The 24,771-nt window shown below is 41.1% G+C and overlaps 2 protein-coding genes and 1 non-coding gene across 5 annotated transcripts in view; 2 read left to right on the top strand and 1 right to left on the bottom strand.

Annotated features, from left to right (window-relative positions):
- The first annotated feature begins 702 nt into the window (after positions 1 to 702).
- On the top strand, positions 703 to 16,946 carry eif4g2b (eukaryotic translation initiation factor 4, gamma 2b). The gene is made up of 21 exons (XM_056387171.1): positions 703 to 772; positions 4,014 to 4,122; positions 6,042 to 6,107; positions 6,738 to 6,863; positions 8,292 to 8,394; positions 8,710 to 8,841; positions 9,101 to 9,167; positions 9,266 to 9,417; positions 9,627 to 9,737; positions 10,180 to 10,362; positions 10,753 to 10,894; positions 11,071 to 11,234; positions 11,336 to 11,449; positions 11,822 to 11,950; positions 12,084 to 12,188; positions 12,588 to 12,803; positions 13,155 to 13,413; positions 13,598 to 13,802; positions 14,121 to 14,326; positions 14,924 to 15,045; positions 15,232 to 16,946. Exons 1-21 carry the CDS (start codon positions 703 to 705, stop codon positions 15,295 to 15,297), a joined length of 2,847 nt encoding a protein of 948 aa, XP_056243146.1. The 3' UTR covers positions 15,298 to 16,946.
- Positions 11,552 to 11,734, top strand: LOC130176982 (small nucleolar RNA SNORD97). Its single transcript, XR_008828952.1, has one exon. It is a non-coding gene; the product is annotated as a small nucleolar RNA SNORD97 (small nucleolar RNA).
- Positions 16,137 to 24,771, bottom strand: part of LOC130176030 (coiled-coil domain-containing protein 88B) — a 17,668-nt gene continuing 9,033 nt past the window's right edge. For all 3 annotated transcript variants that reach the window (XM_056386836.1, XM_056386835.1, XM_056386837.1), the window contains 7 exons: positions 23,850 to 23,990; positions 22,191 to 22,391; positions 20,906 to 21,093; positions 18,077 to 18,290; positions 17,806 to 17,904; positions 17,537 to 17,604; positions 16,137 to 17,281 (listed from right to left, as the gene is read on the bottom strand). In XM_056386836.1, the coding sequence (XP_056242811.1) occupies positions 17,122 to 17,281; positions 17,537 to 17,604; positions 17,806 to 17,904; positions 18,077 to 18,290; positions 20,906 to 21,093; positions 22,191 to 22,391; positions 23,850 to 23,990 (1,071 nt within the window). In that variant the 3' untranslated portion in view covers positions 16,137 to 17,121. The remainder of the gene's footprint in view (positions 17,282 to 17,536; positions 17,605 to 17,805; positions 17,905 to 18,076; positions 18,291 to 20,905; positions 21,094 to 22,190; positions 22,392 to 23,849; positions 23,991 to 24,771) is intronic.

The raw sequence follows: 24,771 nt of genomic DNA, 5'->3' as shown, positions 1-24,771 counted from the left end.
CTCGCAGTTGTATGCGTCCACCAACCAGACAAGTTGGAGTAAATACGCTCCCAATCTCCCCTTCTGTTCCTGAGTTACAGCACTGAATAATAGTCAGAAGAGTTTTTGCAGAGCATTATGATGTCACAGTGAAGATGACCTTTGACGTCTGCATATAAAATGTCATCACTATCCTATTACGCTTTTGTGTTAAATTGTTTCATGATAGCGTATAAAGTAGCGTATAAAGTTGATGATTGGTCAGAAATGTGTTTTGTGAGGTCACAGTGAACTTGACCTTTGACCTTTGACCACCAAATTCTAATGAGTTCATGCTTGAGTCCAAGTGAATGTTTGTGCCAGATGAAATGAAATTAAAACGAGGAATTCCCATATATATATCCTATATATATATATATATATATATATATATATCCCACAAATGTCTTTCTATTTTGATGTAAACCTACTCAAATTAAAACTGAGCCTTGGCACTTTAATGTAGTATCCACTGTTTTATTCAAATTGAATGTGCTGAGGTGCAGAGCCTGAAGAACTGTCCAAATACTTGAGGGCCTGAACTGTACACTCACCGAGCACTTTATTAGGAACACCTGTACACTTGCTTATGCCAGTCAGCCAATCATGTGGCAGCAGTGCAGTGCATAAAATCATGCAGATACAGATCAGGAGCTTCAGTTAAAGTTCACATCGAATGCCAGAATGGATAAAAAATGTGATCTCAGTGACTTTGACCATGGCATGATTGTTGATGCCCGACAGGCTGGTTTAGGTATTTCTGAAACTGCTGATATCTTGGGATTTTAACACACAACAGTGGAGCCAAAAAAAAAAAAAAAGAGCAGTAGTTCTGAGGATGGAAACACCTTGTTGATGAGAGACGTCAGAGGAGAGAGGCCAGACTGGTTGGAGCTGACCAAATAACCTCTTTACAACTGTGGTGAGCAGAAAACCTTCTCAGAATGCAGAACATGTTGAACCTTGGGGCTGATCCACAACAGCAGAAGACCACGTCAGGTTTCACTCCTGTCAGCCAAGAAATCTGAGGCTGCAGTGGACACAGGCTCACCAACACTGGACAGTTGACGACTGGAAAAACGTAGCCTAGTGTGATTTCTGCAGAGGCAGCAGATGGTAGAGTCAGAATTAAGCGTCAACAGGATGAATCCATGGATCCAACCTGGCTTGTGACAACAGTCCGGTGGTGGAGGTGTAATGGTGCAGGTTTTTTTGGCACACGTTGGGCCCAATACCAATACTGATACCAATACCAAACATCATTTGAATGCTGTAGCCTTTTAAAGTATTGTTGCTGATCATGTGCATCCTTTTATGGCCAGAGTTCATCATCATCTAATATCTACTTCCAGCAGGATAATGCACCATGTCACAAAGCAAAAGTCGTCTCCAAATGGCTTCATGAGTATGACAATAAGTTCAGTGAAGTTCACTGGCCTCCCCAGTCATCAGATCTGAATCTAGTATAACACCTTTGTTATGTGGTAGAACAGGAAATTGGCAGCATGAATGTGCAGCTGACAAATCTGCAGAAAGTATCACTGAGTCATGTCAACATGGAGCAGAATTTCAAAGGAAGGTTTCCTACATCTTGTTGAATTAATTCCACAAAGAATTGAGACTGTTTTGACAGCAAAAGGTATTGCACTGAATGTTGTTCTTAATAAAGTGCTCTGTGAGCATGTGTTGTAAAGTCAATCATCAAACTGAGATTCTATATATTACACCTGTGTCAATACAAATACACTTGTTTCAAAATTATTCAGTACATTGTAATTTTTCTGACCTGCTTCCCTTTAAATGATGAAAATTAAAAAATTGTCATTATAAATTTTATATATATTACATATTATACCTTTATAAATTATACTTCTGTTTATAAACACATGACTATACGTATATTGCAGTAAAATACAATTTTGTATTTGCTGTATATACCTTCTTCTCAGGTACTGTAGAGCCATGAAAAATAGTCAAGCTTGCAAAAGAGGTTGCTATGATCCACTCCACTTACCTCTCTGTAACTAATTTGTAATGAATCCCTGCCTGAGGATTAACCCAAATATGAATACTGAAAAGCAATAGAGTGTTTCTTAATAGTAGTCACTTGACAGGACTGAAATTTGATAGACAGGTCTAAAGGCTCAGAGTGTGTTCTCCACACAAGTGTAAACACAAATGACTCAGTGGTATGACTAAATTAAATACTGCGGGAAATCATTAAAGGATTGTAACCATTACTGAAAGTTCTGGTTCTCCACAGCTAAATTCTATTGAGGCAGATATATTATATCCTATTTAAATCATTAAAAGTAATGAGACAATATGATACAAACGAGTTTCAAAAGCAAAATCAAAGTTAGATCATATAAAGATGTGAAATGCCATTTTCTAGGACTTATTTGCAAAAGTATTTTAATGGTTGGGAAACTGATTGTGTACTTCGTAGTAATTTAATGTCTTAATCTCCATTTATTTGAACAGATAACAAATATCTTCTCCTGCACTGCAGATGTTAAATTTAGTGTCAATCAACTAAAGGAGGAGGTCCCTTTTGTTTCAGCGTGCCTCTCATTGGATGATATGTGTTACTGGAACCGCCTTAAAAACAGATCTTCCTTTTGATTGGCCAGGATTGACATGGCAACAAAATACGCGACCAATGCAAATTGTTGACTTTTCTGTCCCCATAAGGCAGCAAGCTTTTGAGCTCTCTCCTAGCTAGCTAAAGCAAACAAGGCAAGCAGCAAGCAGGGTTTTGATGTGTGTGTTTGTGCGGTCATCTTTCTGCTTTTAGCTCTCCTGATATCCGTCGCAACACTCGCTTTTCTTTTACAACTGTCTTATTTCTTCTTTGGTGGTATCACAAAAATATAAAACTGAAGTTGCTTTGGTAAAGGTAAGGCAGATTTTTCTCCCTTACAAAACCGCACCGGTTCATCCAAAATGGCTTCTGCTAGCTAGCAAGCTAAGATACTAACGTTTAACAGCAGCTTGCTTAAGCTAACTATAGCATATCAGCTTAGGAGCCGGCTGATAGCCTAGCTTACGGATGGCTCAGCTGATTTAAATTCAAGTAGAAAATGGCGTCGCCGTCTTGCTACTTTTAACTTGTATTTGCAGGAAATTAAACTTGGCAATGCATCGTTTAACTGTCATTTAATACGACTAGTCGTGATGTCCCTTGAGAGGGGATTCGTGCCAGGGTCACGTCTAAACTGGCCTTAAATCCTTATGTCAAGCCTCAGCCATGATGGGATGGCGATACAAGCACAGTGGACTGGAAGCGTTAGCGGCTAACCACGCCGCCCTGCCCTATTTCTCTGCATTATGGTGTATGGGGTAACGTTAGGTTTGCAGGCTAGTCCTGTCATCGGGCAGAACATAAAACTATCAAAGAGCATCTCAGATCACATAGCAACACTATTCCGGTGTAACTGCAGACATCCCCTCTCATATTAAGTTACACAACCAATTAAACCCTTTTGTAGGCCATATAAAACACGGTTACTGTAACGTGGTAAACATCTTACCAGTGTCGTGACGTAGCTAACTTATGCACTTAGCAACCTAGCCGGCTAATTAGTTACCGTTAGCGAGTGCCGTTAGCCTTTTAGCTGACGCACCTTTGCTTTGTTGTAGCCGACAAAAGACGAACAGAGATTTCTACGTTTGGGCATTTGCTGTCATTGTGCCAAACCAGCGCATCAATACTCAGCTAATATATTTGTATGGGGTACCCTGTCGTGTAAGGACGTTGCTATGTACATTTGAGTTATCGTTAGGGGCTAGGCCTGTAACAAAGACTTTGCTGCTTTACTGTTTATCAAGCTAAACTGGCTAACTGACGATGTCCGTAGAAAACGCTGCATAAAAAGATATCGTAGTGCCCTCGTTAATGTCTGTTTTAATGATGTTATAGCTAATGGTTTCTATGTCTTGTCTCCCCCGGACCCAATGCAGTTACTAATTGCATTCCCTTTTCTCTTCCTCAGCACCGTTTTCCCCATCCCTTCCTATTATTCTTATTCTTTTGAGTATTCTTCATTGTCAAGCCGCCAAAGTGGAGAGTGTGATTGCAGAAGGGGGTGCTTCTCGTTTCAGGTAATAAACCAAAGCTTGCACAGGAAATACCAACATAGAGATTCTTTTCTCTTTTTTTTTTTTTTTTTTTCTACAGTTAACCCTCTGCTAGCATTTTGGGCAGGAACTTCCGGCCTTTAGAACAAAGCAGGATGTGGGAAGGCTCAAAATGGCTGTCGGACATTTCTCTTTGTGAAAGCTTTTGTAAAAGGGGGGTTGGGTAGACATAATGAGCAATGGGAAGCTTTCTGTCCTGTTGGTTGTGAACACACAGTCACACACACCCAGTTCAGTGTACGGGGTCATGGTTGACAGGATGCCCCACTATGGATTAATTTTTAAAATGTCTAAATTGAGGCTTCAAATGCCCTTGGATATTGTGTGTTAAATGTAAAATCTGGCAGTTTTATGGTTGCAGTCCTATGGTGCACCTTCTAAGAGGCTTCACATGGTATATCATTTGGCAAATTGGGCAGGTTGATCATTAAAGGGGTTTTTTTTTTTTTTTTTTTTTTTAAATGCCTTCAAATGCTTCACACAGCTGCAGATACCCAGAATAAACAACACCAGTCACTTGCACTGTTGAAAAAATTTGAGTATTAGTAGACCAGGATGTCTGTGATCAAACAGAGCAGTCAGTGGTGAAGAGCGATCTGTTCTGCTTTTCCGCTGCATGTTAAACCATGTAACCTGTTTGCAGCCCTAGCTTTTGTGTGTCACATTGTGTTTTGGCTATTCAAGTGATTCTCCAGTTATTTACCTTGTATTTATTCAGGTGAATCATATTGAGATAGAACTCCCATTTTCTCAAATTTGTTGTCTAAGATTGTAAATGAAAAAAAAATGGTTTTCATTAATGAAAAATCTATTTCTTACCCTTTTGATAATTCAGATTTACAGAGTAAGCTTTTAGGGAAAACTTAAGCAATGTGAAGCTGATCAAAATTGGTAGTGGCAAAGTTTGTGAGGATTGAATCAGTAACTCATAAACCTAGGTTCATCAATAGTTAGACGAATCAAACAGAGGTCACTTACTAAGGCATAAACTTTTGCAGAGTCATGCCAAAATAAAAAAAAATATGTAGTCAAAAGGAGACTTATTTTAACCCAAATTTAGCTCAACAGAATACAGAGGTTTGCAAAACTTGTGACATAACTTAAAACCAAAATCAATGCTAATCCAATAATGGATTTATTTGGTCAGCAACTACAAGGTAAACCATAGAAATAAACTGAGACAAAATGTGCAGCATGAAAGGTATAACCTTGGTTCTGTCTGTGCAAGATACAATGTTGGCCAAACCATGGCTACATGTTTCAGCTTTGCTCCTCTCAATTGATTGAATGGTGCATTAATGCTCACACCATCACCTTAAATACATTGCATTTGCCAGTGCTCTTTATAAATGTGCATATAGTGATTCTTGAAGCTGCATCTTTGGTTGTCCTGCAGCACAGTCACTTGAAAATATATCACGCAATGTTTATTCATGAAGTTTTTGGCCAGACCAAACCATTATTCCTACTCGGTTTCCACTTTCAAATTATTTTTTTAACTCAGTGTTTTATTGTTTTTCCAATAACTGCCACAGAGCTTTGACCTTGTTTTTCCTGCAGTTCTATAACACATAATCAGTCACAAGGATGCTCATAGTTCGTATTTTAATTTATATCATGTACTAAAGACATTTTATATGTATGATTGTATTATATTGTAGATTAGTTTTTGTAATTGTGCATTTTTGGAGTTTATAAATGTAAATTTATCTCATGTTAATGTAAGGGCACTTGTTCCTTAGTGTCTTTTTCAGTGTAAATGAAGGCTAAATGAATGAAAAAGCAAGAAAGTTAATGTGTTTCCTATGAGGTAAAGATACATCATTGCATCTTGTGTGGTGTTGCATGTATCTAATGTGTTCCAATATTTGTTTGTTCTGCAGTGCTTCTTCGGGGGGAGGAGGTGGTAGGGGTGCACCTCAGCACTATCCCAAGACTGTCGGCAACAGGTTTGTGATACGGCATCTTTTCGAGAGCATGTTTAATGTATAGTGATTTCATTTAGAACATTACGCCACCATGACTATTGTTAGTAGTTTCCTCCACTGCAGAAAAATAGACTAGACAACTCAGTTGATTAGAGAATTCCAGGAAACTCTGATTTGAATACCCAGAAGTCCTGTAACATGATGTCAGTCAACCTCAGATAGTGCAGGCTTGTTTACTGAGCTAGGCAGTCTGGGATCATTTTACAACAAATGGTATAAAAGGAGGAAAGTGTTTAAAGGCCATGCGTTGGCAACAGGGAACTCCCACTTGTGAAACAAAGAACAAATATTGTTTTGACTGCCTGTGATGAATTATCTACACCCAACACCTGGATTTTAAGTAAATAATATGATGAGGCAAAACTCTTCTTCTCTTACTACGACCCTATTGTGTGAATTGGACTGTAGGATTGACTTGGTATGCAGCGTGTGCATTCACTTGTAAAATAAGAGTATGTATGTAAGAGATTAGGTTTTATGCTTGAACAAGAGCTTTATATTGTAAGGGCATTTGTGTATGTTTCTGTACCAGCTGCAGTGTCATCAAATTGTGTGAAAGTTCACTCATTCTCTTTGTGTTTCCTTCTGCAGCGAGTTCCTGGGGAAAACCCCAGGGCAAAGCGTTCAGAGATGGGTTCCTTCACGAAGCACTAGACGAGATGTCAACTCCAGCAACGAAAAAGAGCGACATGATGCAATCTTCAGGAAAGTGAGGGGGTAAGGTTCAAACCCATGTGCTTATTTTAAGAGTTAATTATCCATCCCTTTGTCTCTAGGGCCAAAAACAAGCAAAACAAATTTTTTGCTTACCTCCTCCTTCCCCCTTTATCCAGTCTTACCCAGTAATAGCGCGCAAGAATTTTGATCTCTTGTGGTCCAAAGATTGTCGGTGCTGAAACCATTTCAGTTGTGTGCAAAGTCCAGTTGTTACAAAATTTACAAAACCCATTGCATCAACAGATTAGTGTGGGTTGGCTTGCAAAAAATCATTCATGCCGGTGGAGCTTTCTTGCAGAAAAATGCCAGTAAATATTTGACCATTAATCTTGAAAGTTGGATCAGTGTCTTGGACAAAGGTTACAGGACTTGAGGTCAGGTTGATTTAAAGAAAATACCTAACTACTGTCAGAAAATCTAATTTCAGTTTCCCCTTAAAGGCTTTTCTTTAATTCAGTCTTCTGCTGAAGCTATTGAAGCTATCAGCGTTCACATAATTCAATAGGGACAGACGGTTGAATTGCATAGTGCTACAGTCATTAAGATGGCATGTGCTCTGCTGAAGGCACTAGAGCCCTGCTCCTCTCTGTGTCAGGTGATGTTTACAAGCACAAAAGATGAAGAGGTGACTGTTTCCTCGGGAATGTATGTTTGCTGGTGGCCACCGCAGGATGCAGATGCTTGACTGTGCAGCCTGTCAGAGTAACCTACTACACATGTTTACTTATCTGCAGTAATTGTCCCAGTTTTAGAGCAGACTTGAGCTGTGCTGCTGTACACCTAAATTAAACAGAAAAGAATCTGTGCCCAGGAAGTAGGCAGTTTCTCTTCTTGCTGAAATGCTTTTCTAAATTCATGATCAGAAAATATGTCTAACATTGACTGACGCACTGACAGGATGCTATGCTCTCAGTATGTACAAAGCCAGTGAAGAATGAAAAAGTCACTGTATAATGATATGTAAATAAACCCTGTGAATGCATCATAATAAATAGGCTTTTTGCAGTCAGTTGTGTGAATGAGTGCTCAGTCAGTGAAGCATCATGAATTGGTTGATGGCAAATTTTTGAATGACTGCAATTAAGATGTAATGCAGTATAAAACATTAGAGAGAGTTTGACGTAAGATTAATTACTTTGCTACTCGGTGTCTTTAATACCCCTCTGATACAGATGGTGTTCCTGAATGAACCTGCAGTTTTCATGGGTCTGACTAGACCAGCCTGGGTCATCATACTGCTCATCTTAATTTCTGTTCAGTCAGTTTGCTATATGATCAGTAGTATTAAATCCCCCTTTTAGCTCGTCACATGCAAATAAAAATATGGGAAAAACTTCTTGGTAAAATGTCAGCATCGTGATCCTGCACAGTCGTATAAACTTCCTACTCGTGCCTCTCCCTCCACCCTCTTGTTTTTATTTTTTCTAGCATACTCAACAAACTCACGCCTGAGAAGTTTGACAAGCTATGCCTTGAGCTCCTGAACGTGGGCGTAGATTCAAAACTCGTCCTTAAAGGAATCATCTTGCTGGTAAGCATACTTTTTTCTTTTTTTATTTAGGGTTCTGCGAAATGGAAATGTATTCATCGATATTTGGCAGGCTGCAATGAGTGACTCATACCTATACACTGCATGTTTTAATGACATGAGTGGTCTCTGGTTTCTCCCTCCTCTCTCTCTCTCTCTCTCTCTCTCTCTCTCTCTCTCTCTCTCTCTCTCTCTCTCTCTCTCTCTCTCTCTCTCTCTCTCTCTCTCTCTCTGCCTGTCTCTCTCTCTCTCTGCCTGTCTCTCTCTCTCTCTGCCTGTCTCTCTCTCTCTCTGCCTGTCTCTCACTGTGCGATTCAGATTGTAGACAAAGCCCTAGAAGAGCCGAAGTATAGCTCGCTCTATGCTCAGCTATGTCTGCGCTTGGCAGAGGACGCACCAAACTTTGATGGCCCTTCATCTGAGATCCAAACATCCCAAAAGCAGAGCACAGTAAGCTTGGTTGTTCATACTCCCACACCTCTAGCTTTCTCTTCTATAACACTAATGCCATTCCTGTTTTGCTGAACAACCCATTATAAAGCACCACTCTACAGTTTCTTAATGATTTTTTAAAACCACCCCCGTGTAACACAAATGTAAAATGCAAATGGTTCTAATGTATTTTTGTATTCTATGCTTTTATGGGAACACTTTGCTTTGATATTGCTTGTTGCATTACATCTAACTGATGTCTTCGTTGCTATTGTAGACCTTCAGAAGACTGCTGATTTCCAAGCTTCAAGATGAATTTGAAAACCGCACCAGAAATGTTGAAAGTAAGCCCCCATCTTCTGTGCCTTTTGTCATATGATGTGCAGCACCTCGTTTTGCCACGGCCTGTTCACTAACTGCATTTCCTCCTCTTTTACCCCAGTCTATGACAAACATGACAACCCTCTTACTTCTGAAGAGGAGGAGCAGCGTGCCATTGCCAAGATCAAGATGCTTGGCAACATTAAATTCATCGGGGAACTTGGCAAACTCGACCTCATCCACGAATCTATCCTTCATAAGTGCATCAAAACAGTACGTGCACGCACTTTGTTTGTTTTTTGTGTGTGTGTTCTGAAATTCACATCATACTTTTGATTGTTTGAAGTCACTGTTTCTCATTTGTAAGACAGTACAACACGGCGTGGATTAGAATCAAAAGAAATGCTGCCTTGATCAAAGTAAGAGCAGAATATCCGGTATGACTCCCTGCTTTCCTTTCTCCCATTTATCTTTTTCTGAAGCTTCTGGAAAAGAAGAAGAGAGTCCAGCTCAAGGATATGGGGGAGGATCTGGAGTGCCTCTGTCAGATAATGAGAACAGTGGGGCCGAGACTCGACCATGAGAAAGCAAAGGTAAGAGCTTCGGCCTTTCATGGCTCCCCTAAACCATTGCCATCTGGAGAGGCTGTATATGGCTTAGAGGTAGTAATACTAAGGGGTCTTTAGATCATATTGACTATTTATAGGTGAACCAGCTACTTTTGCTTTTGAATGCAGCAGTAAAACCCTAAAAGCTTGAGTAAATAATTTACAGTTTCTATAAAATGATCAGGCTGGGAAACAAAAAACAAACATTTTACATTTGGTTTAGCTGGAAAGTTTGTTTGTTTTTTTTTTTGCCTGGTTCAACGGTATCATCCCATGTCCTTACTTAGCCCACCATCTGGCTGGACACAGCTTCACCTAATGCCCCAGCTGGCTCATAGCCACCGCTAATGTAAATCCTGCTGCCATAATGTATTTACAAGCTGTGCTGTTTCTGACCCCCACCCTCCCCTCTCCACCCTTCCACCAGTCTTTAATGGATCAGTACTTTGGCCGTATGCGATCCTTAATGAACAACAAGGAGTTGCCCGCTAGGATCCGCTTCCTGCTGCAAGATACAGTGGAACTGCGAGAAAACAACTGGGTCCCCCGCAAGGCTTTCATTGACAACGGACCAAAGACGATTAACCAGATCCGTCAGGATGCAGTGAAAGTGAGTCCAGTGAAATTATGGTGCTGGTTGTGCAGATCGCTCACATTTTGGGATGATTAATAGTTGGTGGCTAAAATCAGAAGCTGAGGTTACAGCATGCATGTGTTAAAGGGCTCTGTAAATAAACAGAACATTATAATCCCATCTCTCTTATGAAGAACAAGTTTCTGCCCATGAGCCAAGCTCCCCTATTGTGAAGAGTGTGAGTCAGCAGGACATTGTCCTGACAGTGTGCGCAGGATGTAATTAACTTTCTGATTCCATAACAACCATGCAGTTCATTATTGCACACTTGAGTTAATGTTAGAAATTCTAGTTGCGTTCTGGGTTAGGCTTTTAATCATGTTGTTCTTTTTAATGACACTGGCTCTGTTCTGTCTGTTCTTGTAGGATTTGGGTGTTTTCATCCCAGCACCCATGTCTCAGGGGATGAGGATGGACTTCTTCCTGGAAAGCCCCTTCATGCCCAACAGAATGAAACTGGACAGGGAGACTCTTGGGGGATTGGCCGACATGTTTGGACAGATGCCAGGTGTGGGCTTTGGTCAATAGGGTCTTGTTTGGCCACATCTCATTGTTTTAATATTCACTTTCAAGTTGTCAGTGTTAATACTGGATTCCCATTTTATTGTTTAGAAATAAAATGATGAGCTGAAGATAATACCATTTCCAAGATGGACTCGCATAACTTGTCGTTTGTCTTCTCAGGCAGTGGGATTGGAACTGGCCCGGGGGTTATTCAGGATAGGTACTCGCCCACTATGGGACGCCATCGAACCAACCCACTCTTCAACGGCCACAGTGGCCACATCGCCCCTCCACCACAGTCACAGTTCGACATGGGGCCCAAGTCCTTTGTTAAGTCCAACCAGGTAATCCTGCTAACTAAGCTGACAGCGCTCAGTGTTTCTCTACAAAACCCAAAGTCCAGAGTTTAAAAAGTGATCTTTTCTGCTCGGGTGACTTACGACAGGTTCAGAACCAGCATTTCCTCAACCAGAACCAGAACCACATGGCCCAGCAGCAGGTCCAGTCAAAGGACATGCCTCCACGATTCAGCAAGAAAGGACAGCTCAATGCTGATGAGGTAATAAGAACTAAATAAATGAAAGTGTAAAACATGGCGTACCAAGCCAGATGTTTTAGAGTTAAGACACTGCACAAGATATGGTCAGTGTGTTGAGTCTTCATGCCCACTGATTATGAAAAGACGCGTTATTCTGAGGAATTCAACCAGCTACCAGTCTTTCTTCTGTCTTTTACTCCATCTTTGATCTCCTCCATCTTTCCTCTCCTCTCCTCTCCTCTCCTCTCCTCTCCTCTTTAAACTGGTGGCTGGTCCGCTGACTGCGATTATGAGATATGAGGGCATGGAATTAGCCAATATGCAGATTTTGAATGTTGTAAATATCATGACTAATCTTATTACTCGTGTTCATTATGTCTCTTGGCCTCACAGATCAGCCTCAGGCCTGCTCAGTCATTCCTCCTCAACAAGAACCAGGTACCCAAGCTCCAGCCTCAGATCCCCACCATGATGCCTCCCAGCGCTCAGCCCCCACGCACTCAAACCCCCCCTCTGGGACAGGTAAGACGGGTGCTTAGACAAGAGAGTAGAGCGCAATTAACGCATACATAAATGGAAAGAAGAAAATGTTTTAGAGAAAGTCAAAATGTTGCGATTTGCATCTGTGAAATAATCTCATACACTTTGGCCTCAGCCTCCACAGCTTGGCCTGAAGACCAACCCTCCACCCATCCAAGAGAAACCTCAGAAGACGAACAAGAAACCGCCTCCTGCCAAGGAAGAACTGCTTAAGATGACGGTGGGCAAAACCATTAAGTTGATGTTTTGTTTTTGTTTTTGTAGAGGTCCACATAAATAAGTATAATTGCAAAGTAAAATCACCCCAGGGTAAATAAATCAACAGTAAATTGCCACTACACTCTTATGTTTAAACAGCACTAATGGGTGCGACCAGAAATTGAGTCATATATAAATAGTGGAGAAATACACTGCTTCCTTTGTAGCTTTGAAACTTGCTGCATCATTTACTTAATGTTTATTTTGAGCAATCAACAGATACCCTGCTCACTAGAGAGACATTTGGGACAGAGAAACATAAACCTACTAGGCATAAATATTCAGACAAACCTGCTTTTGTTTTCAGTCTAGTCCTCAGACTGACCCAGCTCATTACTGTACAATTGATTCCTCTCTTTAGGAGGCGATCATGACGGAGTACTTGAACAGTAAGAACCTAACTGAAGCTGTGTGCGGCGTGCGAGAGATGAAGGCCCCAAAGCATTTCCTGCCAGAGATGCTCAGCAAGATCATCGTGTGCTCCCTGGACCGTCCCGATGAGGACAAGGAGCACGCCAGCACTCTGATCCACACACTTCGCACCGAGGGCCTCATCACTGGAGAGAACTTCATGCAGGTGCGCGTATCCAGCTTTCATTTAATATCAAGAGTAAATATCAAAATAAATCTGCAAATATGTACTGAGCAAACAGTTAAAGCACAAAAATTACAATAATTGCACTGATGGGGAAATGCCCAGAAATGATTCCCACCAGTCAAGTTCAATCCAGCACTAAATATCCCTGGAGTTTCCAGAAAGAGGAGGAAACAAAACCATCTCATCACTTAATTCTGACATTTTCAGAACTGTGATGAATTACCTACAAAGGCTGCTGTTAATTATTGATGACACATTTTCCACTGATGAACCCAGAAGGAGGGTGGTACATCATTATTCATGCACTGACATTTCCTCCCACTCCTGCAGGCTTTCCTCAACGTCCTCGACCAGTGCCCTAAGATCGAGGTGGACGTGCCCCTGGTGAAGTCTTACCTGGCCCAGTTTGCGGCCCGGGGCATCATCGCAGAGTTGGTGAGCGTGGCGGAGCTGGCTCACCCCCTGGAGAACGGCACCCACTTCCCCCTCTTCCTGCTCTGCCTGCAACAGACGGCCAAGCTGAAGGACCGGGAGTGGCTGACCGACCTCTTCCAGCAGAGCAAGGTCAACATGCAGAAGATGCTCCCAGGTACATCCCTCTTTCCCCACCCACCCCCACCCCTTTTCCTGTTAAACATGCTCCTCTGCCTTTATCAGAATTCCCTCCATTCTCCCCATAACTGATATCACATCAGAAACACAAGCATCCCACGGAGCACAGACCATTGTCAGCGTTGTAAACCCCCCCCCCCGTCTCTATGATTGCTCGGCAGAAATCGATCAGAACAAGGACCGCATGCTGGAGATCCTGGAGGGGAAGGGCCTGAGCTTCCTGTTCCCGCTGCTGAAGCTGGAGAAGGAGCTGCTGAAGCAGATAAAGGCAGACCCCTCTCCACAGTCCATCTACAAGTGGATTAAAGACAACATCTCTCCCAAGCTTCACACTGATAAAGGCTTTGTCAACATCCTCATGACCAGGTAAATAAACCTCCCCCCTTATTGGAGAAGCTGGGACCAGCACATATTTGCCTTTTTTTTTTAATATTGATTTATTATTAAAATAGTTGCTATTTAATTTTCTGATGCTCAGCTAATGGATAAACCATTGTCATTCAAACAACGATTAGGCAAATTAAATTGTTGTGTCTTTTGCACACTTAGGTAAACAGGAGGAGGCTGAAGTCATGAAGTGTTTTATTTTGTGTGTATAAATTCAAAGAAATCCAAGGAAATATCGGACTTCACATGAGAAGGGCCTGTAGTGTAACTAATCGGCGTCCTCTGATCTTCTCCAAGTTTCCTCCAGTACATCTCCCAGGAGCTGTGCGTGGTGGAGGGCGACGAGCAGGCGGCTCCCTCCAAAGAGCAGCTGGAGCAGGAGAAACAGCTGCTGCTGGCCTTCAAGCCCGTCATGCAGAAGTTCCTGCACGACCATACCGAGCTGCAGGTCAGCGCCTTGTACGCCCTGCAGGTGCACTGCAACGCCAGCGGCTTCCCTAAAGGTACAGTATTCCCCAGTGTGTTGGACGGTTTGCTACAGCTAGACCAATAAACCCACCAGGCTGATAAAAGCTATCATATGCACACATTTCTTACGCTGTATGTGTTGGCCAGTAATGCAACAATCGCAGGACAAAAATACTAGAAAATTTTGGAAATTGTCTCTGTTGCATTGTTTCACCACCAGAGAGAAGTGCCATGTTTATTTTTCAACAGCAGAATTTCCTGCTCAGTAAATATCTATCCATCTTCATTATATTGAATTGGCCTCAAAATCCAGTATCTATTGCGCTGTGCTGTCTGATTAAAACTGCAGCGACACTGGCTAAAACAATGATTTGGATTAATTATGAATACTTTTACTAGTTTAATAGTTTTAGTTTGAAGGGCATGTTTTGTCTTTACATAAAATCGCAGCAGACACTTTTTTATCCACAGCGACTTACAAGTGAGGGACATCACTAAAGCCAGAAATCATGATATAGATGATTTATGATTTATCGTACGTTACGTGTAGAACAAAATTGTGATTGTTTTTCTATTGGAAACATTCATTAAATTTTTTTTTTTTTTTCTTTTTCAAAATTGTGTGCACTCAGGCATGCTGCTGCGTTACTTTGTCAACTTCTACGACATGGAGATCATTGAAGAAGAAGCCTTCCTTGCATGGAAAGAAGACATTACCCAAGAATTCCCTGGAAAAGGAAAAGCTTTATTCCAGGTACAGTAAAGCTGCCACGTTTTGTTTGTTTGTTTCTTAACATCTGCAGTAGAGAGAGTTTAGTTGAATGTGTTTGACTGAATATCTGCAGCTCATAAACATCAGATGAAACGATTAATTTCAACTTATTTAGTGCAAGATTGACAGGAATCTTTTCAAATCTTCCCCCCGTTTATCCCCCGTCAGGTAAACCAGTGGCTCACCTGGCTGGAGACGGCGGAAGAGGAGGAGTCCGAGGACGAAGCGGATTGAGAAAACCAAGTCGAAGCATTATGGTGTAGAAGATCGACCTTATCTTTATTATTACACTCGCCTTTCCTTTATTAAACTCCATGCTTAATTTAACCACTACCACGTGGCACTCAGCTGCTTCTGTCTCGCAAATATAAACCGAAAAGCTTGTACCTGTAGGGCCTCATGTGTTACCACCCACACCATGATGATGGGCTGAGCAGCATCATTTGATCTGTTGCCTAATGGATGTTTGATTATGGATCTGTGTCCTGATCAGCTACATGAAGTCTGGAGTGGCTCAACCATGTGTATTTTTTTTCTTTTTTTGTTTTTGCTCTGACTGTTTAGAGTTGTATCTGTTTTTTTTTTGGGGGGGGGGGGTGTTTTGTTTTTATTGCATGTTTTTCATTTCCACTCAATTTTTCCAATTCTGATCCCCCCCCCCCCCGATAGGAAACTGGTTTATTTAAGAATGTTTAGGATTCTCCCCTGAATAAGTGAAATTAGTGGTGAGCTTCACTAATTGCTAGTTACAAGTATAAGACAAGTGAGGTCTCGTCAGTGATCTGCTTTGTGTTCTTCTGTCAGGGCCCAGCCTGGATTCCCTGTCAGCACACACACACACACACACACACACACACACACACACACACACACACACACACACGATGAGGGGATTTAAAATGAGCAGACAGGCTGCAGAGTGATCCACAGTGAAAATCCTCACCAAGTATAATTAATGTCAAGGGGCCCTGCTGAAGTGAGAGTGAAGCATAAGCTGGCAAAGCATTTCATAATGAATTAAGGTGCAGGTTTAGTCAACCTATGCTTACTAAAAAAAAAAAAATGTTTTCGGCTTCTTTTTTTTTTTTTTTTTTAAATAAAAGTGCTCTTCATAGTCACTGATGAGCATCTTCCTTTTTTGTGATTGCCCCCCCCTCCTCCTTTATCTGTCCCTATTTGTTGTCTTTTATTACTTGAGTGGTTGCAATACTTATCCTCCAAATGTTACGATATTTTAAAAAACTGTAATCATTGGTGTGCCGCCGTAACGTTTCAAAGTTGCCTGTGTTTCTACCTCTTAGTTAGATGGGCTTTTGTTTTTGTTTTGTTTTTTTTGTGCTGGGATAATGAAATCTAAGAAGAACCTAGAGTCCAAGCAAATGCTGAAGTATTTGATTTAGTCCTGGCCTAATTGCACAATAAATTTATTGAAGCAGACTTTCCTATGACGCTTCACATGGTTTACAAGTATTAATATTTAAGAACGCAAAGGAAAAAAAAGCTTGTTTTTATGAATTTGATGTTCCTGTTAAAAGGCTTTCAGTCGTTCACCTCCCCCCCTGCAATTTGGAGTGACTGTTTTTATTTGAAATGCTCGATATGGAAAATGAAACAAGTGCATTTTTTTTTTAAATGTTTTTCTTAAATTGGCAAAATAGAAGCAAACCTTTTTTAGACAAGTTTAGTTGAGCCCCTTCTCCCTCCCTCCTCTCTCATTACATTAAGTCTAACAGCTAAAAATGATCAAGTTTTACCCAAGAATCGTGCTCACAAGCCATGTTTATGTATAAGGCAATGGATTTGGATCATATTGTAAGGTATTCATAATTATTGTGCACCTCCTATTGCTTTAATGTCAATAAAGTCCAGTACATGAGCACCAAGTATTTTTCACTTTTATTTTGCAGTTTTTTTTTCTTACAAATTCCAACGCCTTCAATGTTTCACACTTTCACATCTGCGATTGCCCCAGTCTGACTGGTCTCCTGAACTCTCGATGCCTTGCTGAAGAGCACGTGGGAAAGAAGGAGTAGGAGTGTCGTCTACGGAAATTACGGGTCACTCCTGGTCTGTGGGGATCCAGAAGTAATCCACCACCCGCCTGCTCCTGCGTGGAGGTGCAGAGTCGGGTCGGTCCCCTCCGACGGCGGGCAGCTCATCGAAGTGACTCGGACCCGGATCCCTCCCCGTGTGCGGGGCAGAGATCCTGAACATGGTCCTGAGGAAATACAAGTCACAATTAAGTAATTTCTTTTTAAAATAATTGAAAATTGCTTGTAAGTTGACCTTGACGTTTTTTATAATAATGGGTTTCTTTCCCATTGTCTCGCTGCTATATTTTATTACCTCAGCTTACCAGTTAGCAGTTGTTAGAGATCTACTAAAATAATTTTGTCAAAAGTATTCTGCAGTGTTTGAGGCCCCCTGGTGGCCACAGGAGCCACAGCAGCTGCTGCCCTGAACCTTTGTTCACCTGGATGAGGTCCTCTCAGGCTCCTCAGGACTGGACTCTGGGGTGGAGATGAACACAGGATCTCCCTCCTGAACAACATCACATTACATAAGGTAGGAACTGGTCTCACGATGCTACTGTCAGATAAAAAGCCTCCTCCTTTAAAAGCCCAGTATTGCAGGTATAGACATTGATCAATCTCTGGAGCAATTCAACATGTGCAGTTCCGTTTTTTTTTTTTTCTTTCCTATATCAGCATACATTTGTATATAACTTTAGAGTCATCTCACCGTAAAATTTCTTGGGGTGCCGTCTGGATTTTTAAGGATTTTAACCCTTTGATCGCTCTCGGTCATGCAGAGGAAGTAGCTCTTGATGTTGGCCTGACACTGTTGAGAAAAAGAAACATAACATTTACCTTAAAAATCTATAATGTGGAAGAAACGTCCATGACGGTGAAGCATCTCAGGCGTATTTTACCACTTAGACAACGTCCTCCTTCAGAGATCGCTGGTGTATGATTCGTTCTAACTGGTGTGGTGTGATGTGATGCTTTCTTACTGCTTTGTTCTGCCTCAGAGCCTTCAGGTCCTCCTGAGCTCTGAACCTGTCGGATATTTCCTGGTGCTTCTCCCTCCAGCTGAGGCACTCGGCCGTTCTCTCCTGCCTCTCCTTCTCAGCCAGGCGCCGCTCAGCCTCGGCCTCCCGCTGAGCCTGGTTTGCCTTTTTGCTCTCCTCCTCAGAAGCCATCGCTCTGCGCCTCGAACTCATCTCACTGTAAACAGAACACTGAAATTACATCCCAAAATATCTTCTAAACTATTCAGATTCCATTTCCACAACAAACACAAGCTTATTTTTTGCTGTTATTTCCTCCCTAAACTCGTCTTGTGTCGTTAAAGCGACAAGCCAATTATCTGCAAGTAAATCAGAGAACCACACCATTAAAGATGGGTGTGTGTTGTCCATGTGTTTGGATAAGTCTGTACTAACTGAGCACATCTGGATTCAAGAGTTTTACCCCCATTTTCCCCCTGAAGAATCACCTGGGGACCACCTCTGCACACGTCAACATTAAGGTGAAGGAGTGCGATTTAATGAGGTTTTACTTTTAAGTGAAAAACCACCCTGTGTCCTGTGAAACTTCATCAAACAGCCCTCCTCTTCTCTGACCTTCATCTTTGTTTCTCAAAGCTACAGTCGAGCACAGAAGACGTGGGGAGGATAGGATTGTTTGGTCTGAGCCGGAGGTATGTGCTCAACTGACTGTCATTCTAGATCTTCTTCTTTCTCTTTTCATTTCCTTCATCTCTTCTGCTTTCCTTTCAGCTCCTCCTCCTCCAGGCCAGCTTTCATTGCTCTTGTGCTTTCCCGTACAGTATGTGTGACATCACTCCTAAACATAATATCTCAGTTGGGCTTTGATTACGCTCAAAGAGCAGTTATGGGTCACGTGTTACGAATTCAGCCAGGACATACACAGAAAATGCCAACAAAAAAAAAATTATTATATTGCCGCATTGCAAAAGCAGTTTAATCAATAACTGAGAAAGATAGTAAACAGGCCTCCTTTCAGAAATCAGGCCGAGTTGTTAATTTGATTTTCTGCGGCTCACAAGCTGCGATATTAACAAAATGACAAAAGAGAGCAAAGAGAATTCAAACGTTCAAGATGAACTGAACTTACCTGTTCATCTGATGCCACATGTGATGTGGTTTACAGGATTAATTTTGTTACAAAAATGTATTCTGTAATTAAACAATTGATCGGCGGGGCAGTCGGACTTGATTGACGGGCCGTAGTTGGCCCGCGGGTCGCCAGTTGAATAGGTCTGCGATGATGGCGTTCCTGATCTTTTTCCTCTTTTCCATTTTCATTTTTTGCAGCTGCATCATCTGCTTTGATGCTTCGGGGTTTTGTGGTGAACACTGTTCAGATTAGGTGTGCAGACATTCATCTGATCTGATGTTCCTCTAATGTTACAATATACAGCATGCTCCCAGCTTTATACTCAAAATGATTCATTTCTGGTAATCGAAAAACTAGAGCTCAAGGTGTTTAAATCCAAAATGGTGGCAAAAGATATTTTTTTTGTCCTTAAGACAGACTGTTGATGTGATTTTGTTCTTCTGATTTTCTTATACAGTTACAGTTATATATGGTTTGCTGTTAAGTGCTGAGTTATTGCTTCCTATAGGCGGAGCAGGTTCACACTAAATTGTTTGTTGATAAGGGGCTGCAATCAGCTTCAACCATACTGTATAGCTTCTTCCTCTTTTTACACAAGACATGGGAGACAAGGAAGATGTCCTTCCTTTGACTCCCTTTACATTGTCCCAACTTCCCTTCTGTAAGACGTATTAGGTGCTATTGGACCTATGTACTATCAGTTCTGTGTCTGATTAGTTTTAAAAAAAAAACAAAAAACAAACCTTGACCTATCAGTGCGTAGAGTACATATACACTGAAATATAATTTTTTAAAGGGTTTTTAATGATCTACTTCAAACAGATGCAGATGAATAATGCATGCCGATGCTGCTGTAATGTAACAGCAGGATTTCATACTATGGATCATGATTAACATATTTCTTTGGCTTATTTTTGTCCAGCACTATGAGAAAGCACTAAGTTTTATTATTGTTTATCATTATTATTATATTGACCACTCTGTTCATTTTTGTGGCGTCCAGCAGGGCTCTATCCTCGGTCCCCATCGTTTTTCTTCATACAGCCCATGTTTACTCTCTCTGCTGCATATTTAGTCACTTCATTGGTATTTCTTCCCATTGTTATGCTGATAACACGGAGTTGTATCTTTCTTTCAAACCTCCACACACTCCTCGTGGCTATTAAATGGGTAACGCGTGACTCTAAATGAGCGTTAATGTTGCCTCATGTGTTCTGGATGTGTAACGTAAGGCTGCAAGCATGACATGATGTTTCTCTGCCCTCTAGTGGCCAAAAATCGAATGATCGATGCAGCTTTAACATGGAGCAATCTAACAGGACTCTAGTGTCCGACATCGATCCAGCATCATCTAGAGAAACTTATCGAGTCTTTCATTGTAAATTCAATATAATATCCATTCAGTTGTTTTTTAATTGGGAGACGATTCATTTATGTTTTTTGTTTCTGCTCCCCTTCGCTGCTGTAATGATCTTTTTTTACTGGTTTTCCTGCTGTGTCAAGGCTCAAATTGGTCCAAATTGACGTGTTTATCCTTTTAGAGTTTGAGAAATAATGTGGATCTATAATATCTCCGTCAGATGGGATATTCTCTCCTGTGGTGTAATGGTGAACACTATAAGAATCTTACCCGGTGCAGCTTTAATGCCACAAAATTTGCCTTGATTAGATCACCTTTTCCTTTAACGAACTGCACTCACCTGTCTTTAATTTGGACATTTTCCTGTGTGACTTGTCTCAGCTTGTGTCGCAGGTCGTCTCTGTCCCCCTCCAGGCTCCTGTTCTCCTGCAGCAGGGCCTGTTTCTCCCCCGACACCCGGTCCAGCTTCAGCTTGGTTTCAAAGTAGTTCTTCTCTGTTTGCGCCAGTAAAAGCTGTAGATCAGTGTGCTGCAAAAAGAAAAAGACAGATGCCCAGTTAATCAATCAATTCAGTCCACTGATAACATTACATCCTGTTTATGCCTTGAGTGAATCAGGGATGAGGTCTGGTCGTAATAGAGAAGAGGAAGCTGTCTCTAAAAATGTTCTTCATCTCTTGCGGTTAAAGGTATGCCATCTGCTGTTCACGGCTCTGCTCGTTAACATGAACGACTGCGGAAATGATGATGATTTTTCATTATTGATATTCTTTCCTCTCGCCCCTCGATGTGCAGAATGTTAATGGGTTTCTCACTGGCACCAGAAAGAGAGACTACATTGCAGCCGTATACTGGCCTCTCTTTAATGGCTTCCAAAATCAAAACCTTACTGTTTGTTTTTAAGGCAATCACTGAGCTGGACCTCTTTTAAATCCTCAAGTCTTCTCAAATCTGACCTTCTGACCCATCACCAACAGTACGACCCAAGTCTTTCTGGTTGTGGATCCTGGACTGTGGAACGGCGTCATTCCTTATATTCATTTATCGTATTTATTTTATTTGTTTATTTGATAGGGACAGTGCAAGTTAACGAACATCAGTACAAAAATAGTACTTGCTTTGAAAATTGGATGGAACTTGAGTCAAATTGTGTTTTCTTAAAAGGATCAAGGTGGCAAGATCAAAACTAACAATGTGTTTGTCTATTTCCCAATACTGTCTGACTTCCCTACCCTTTCTGTGGCTCCCCTAGTTTCTTTTAGAAAATATATTTGGGAATAGTGATTTGTTGGACTATTTGCTCTAGTTAGTATTTCTGGCAGTAGGATTGGCACAAAAAAATCGCAGTGTGTGCGTTTATGGTTATGAAGGAACCAAAGACTGAGCCAGGTCTGGTCTTTAATTTAAACAAGCCACTAATATCCAAAGTGTCACAGGTATATTGTAGTTTCTTTCACTATGTTTAATGTTTTACAGCAACTGCTGATATTTGGGAGTCACATCCCACCCTGATGGCGTCATGATGGAGAATCCAAGGAGTGTATACATCACATGTTGGACTATGGCGACATTAATCGCTGCATTCTGTCGCTATCAGCTGACAATATGCGTCGTGTGTTTGTTCACCTCTTTTTTAAGCCGCTGCAGTTCCTCGCTCAGGCGGCTCCTGTCAGCCTCAGCTGCCTCTCTGTCCCGCTGACACCCGAGGGCCCGAGCCTCAGCCAGGGCCCTGATCTTCTCCGACTCCCCCCTGGACTCCTCCGCGTCATCCGCAGCCCGGGAACACAGCGTCGCTCTCTGCTGGCTCTGATACAACTTCTGCTTCAGCTGATGGGGGTCAGAAAGAGAGAGGTGGGTGTGTGCACACTGCGGTGACTTGGTCAGGAAACAGTAGAAGGCTGCCTTTGTCTGTAGGTGTAACACAACTCCATCCACTCAGCTGAAGAATAAGAGTCAGTCAAAACTACTGTGCAGCATGAAACAGCTTTTTACATTCACATCATATGAGATTAGATTTAATCTGACGATCAGTATCTTGTTATAACTGTCTTCAAGTATTAAAGGGGAAATCCACGCCATCCAGGTGATGCCATATGAATTCATAGCAGAGGTCTATGTTACAAACTGAAGGTGTGGATTTGGAAAGACATTGGCAGTAATCTTGGAAAAGATGCAATTGGATGCATTATGGGAAATGTAGTTTCCAGTGCTTTTACAACTTGACTCGTATAGACTAAAAGTCAGGATATCTTGGGCCTCTCTTGCATTGATTTGCTGAACTGAATTTTTACTTTTTCTCTTGCAAAGTTATGGAAGTGTTTATATTTTAAACCACTGGAGTGCCCCTTTAAAGGCTAATATACAGTCACATAATGTATATAGAAAAATGGACAGTCAATACGTTAATATGAGTTATTTTCATGTTACTAAAGGTCATTCCTCTGAATTTGCATGTCTGAAGAGATTTTGAAAGCAGCAACATCATGACCAAAGTGCTGTCATACAACACTGTGATAAGAGAGAAAAGTGTGATGAACTGTGCTTAGGTATTTGACTCGGCCTCGTATCTGTAATGTCACACTGCCACAGTGTCTAATCATCGTGCTTGATTACTGCAAACAAACAGGTCGAGAGTCAAGAAGATTGTTGGCTGCTGCTACAAAGAGGTCACAAAGAGGATGTTGCTACTTCCCTCCAGATTTTAATTAAAGAGCAATAATCATAATAATCTTTATTTATAGAGCAAATCTACATTCCAAAGGCAGCAATAAAATAGAATCAATACAATCAATAGATCTTCAAGGTGAAGAAAAACAGATAAAACAACTAAAACAAAAAACGAGAAATAAAACACAACCAGGAAAAAGCTCTCTGATGAAAGTAAGTTTTAAAAAGAGGCTTGATGTGACATTTCAGAATAAGATTTTTGACAACATAGATAATTGATGTTTTAGACAGGGTGGTGTTGTCTTAAAACACTTTTTCTGCTTTTTCACATTTGTTTTATATATATTAATGTTTTTTTTTGCACCTCAGGGACTCTATATAACATCTTTTATTTGAAGCTGTCAATAATATCTACGACTGAGAGTATCCAGTTTATAACACTCAGTGCGATTAGTGTCAGACTATGGAGCCGATGTGAGGGCAGAGGTCACATGTCTTTGGGAAGTGGGTGGTTGTGTTCTGATGTCTATACTAAGCTCAGAGGAGGCAGGAGGCCTTTGCTTCTTATCTTCTTGAGCGATGCGCCGTTTTAAAACTGTGTCCAGCGCTCCAGCGTACCTCTTTGACTTGCGCCTGCAGCTCCTGGTTCAGGTTCCTGAGGTTCCTCATGGTCAGCTCATTCTCTGTGCGCATCATGATCCGCTCCATGTGGATCTCATTTGATAAGAACTTGTTTTCTTTCCTCAGATCCTCGCATTCCTGGGGAACGTTTACATTTTCAGTGCCGAGCATTGTGGGAGAGAAACTTAAAGAGATTCATTTCCAAAGGAGACAAACTCATAAAATGATGGATTACAGAGAATTAACCAAAAAAAAGAACCTTGTCTTGAGACATAATAAATGACGTCTCTGGATGCACAGTACTTTGGAAAAGACCTGTAACATCTGTAACATTAAAGAGTTCAGACTAAAACAAAGGGACTGGTGCCAGTAGGAATTTCCTCATTCCAACCATTTTTTTTTTTTTTTTTTCCACACTTATCACAGCAAACAGAACATTTAGGTTCTTAACATCCATTTTCACCATCACTGTTACCATTTTAGGATTAATCTTTAATCTTTTGATGAATATTTCAGCTGACGTTCAGAGTTCACTCTTGACTTTGGGGGAAAACAGTTTGAGTCATTTAGGTAGTTGAGAAAATAATCTCATCGCAAGATCCGTTTAGTAGGTGGTCTGAACTTTTGATTCTATCAAATGATATTCATCAAGCAAATGGCGTTGTCATGGAACTGTAGGTGTTTCCATTGTTTCCTCACCACTTTACGGACATCTGCAATTTACGGAAGCCCTGAGAGGCAAGTTGTTTTTTCACTTCATTTTCCTCATGGGGTTGGTTGCAAAGATTAAAAAAAACATTTCTTTCTTTTCTTTTTTTCTTCTTTCTTTATTTTAGATTTTTTTGTTTGTTTGTTTTTCTTTTGTAATTTTTTCTTTTAGAATTTTTTTTTTGTAGAAATTGGAAACTTTTTTTAATCT

This window comes from Seriola aureovittata, chromosome 10 (genome assembly GCF_021018895.1).
Source record: "Seriola aureovittata isolate HTS-2021-v1 ecotype China chromosome 10, ASM2101889v1, whole genome shotgun sequence".
NCBI lineage: Eukaryota > Metazoa > Chordata > Actinopteri > Carangiformes > Carangidae > Seriola > Seriola aureovittata.
This window is presented reverse-complemented; position numbering and strand designations above follow the sequence as displayed.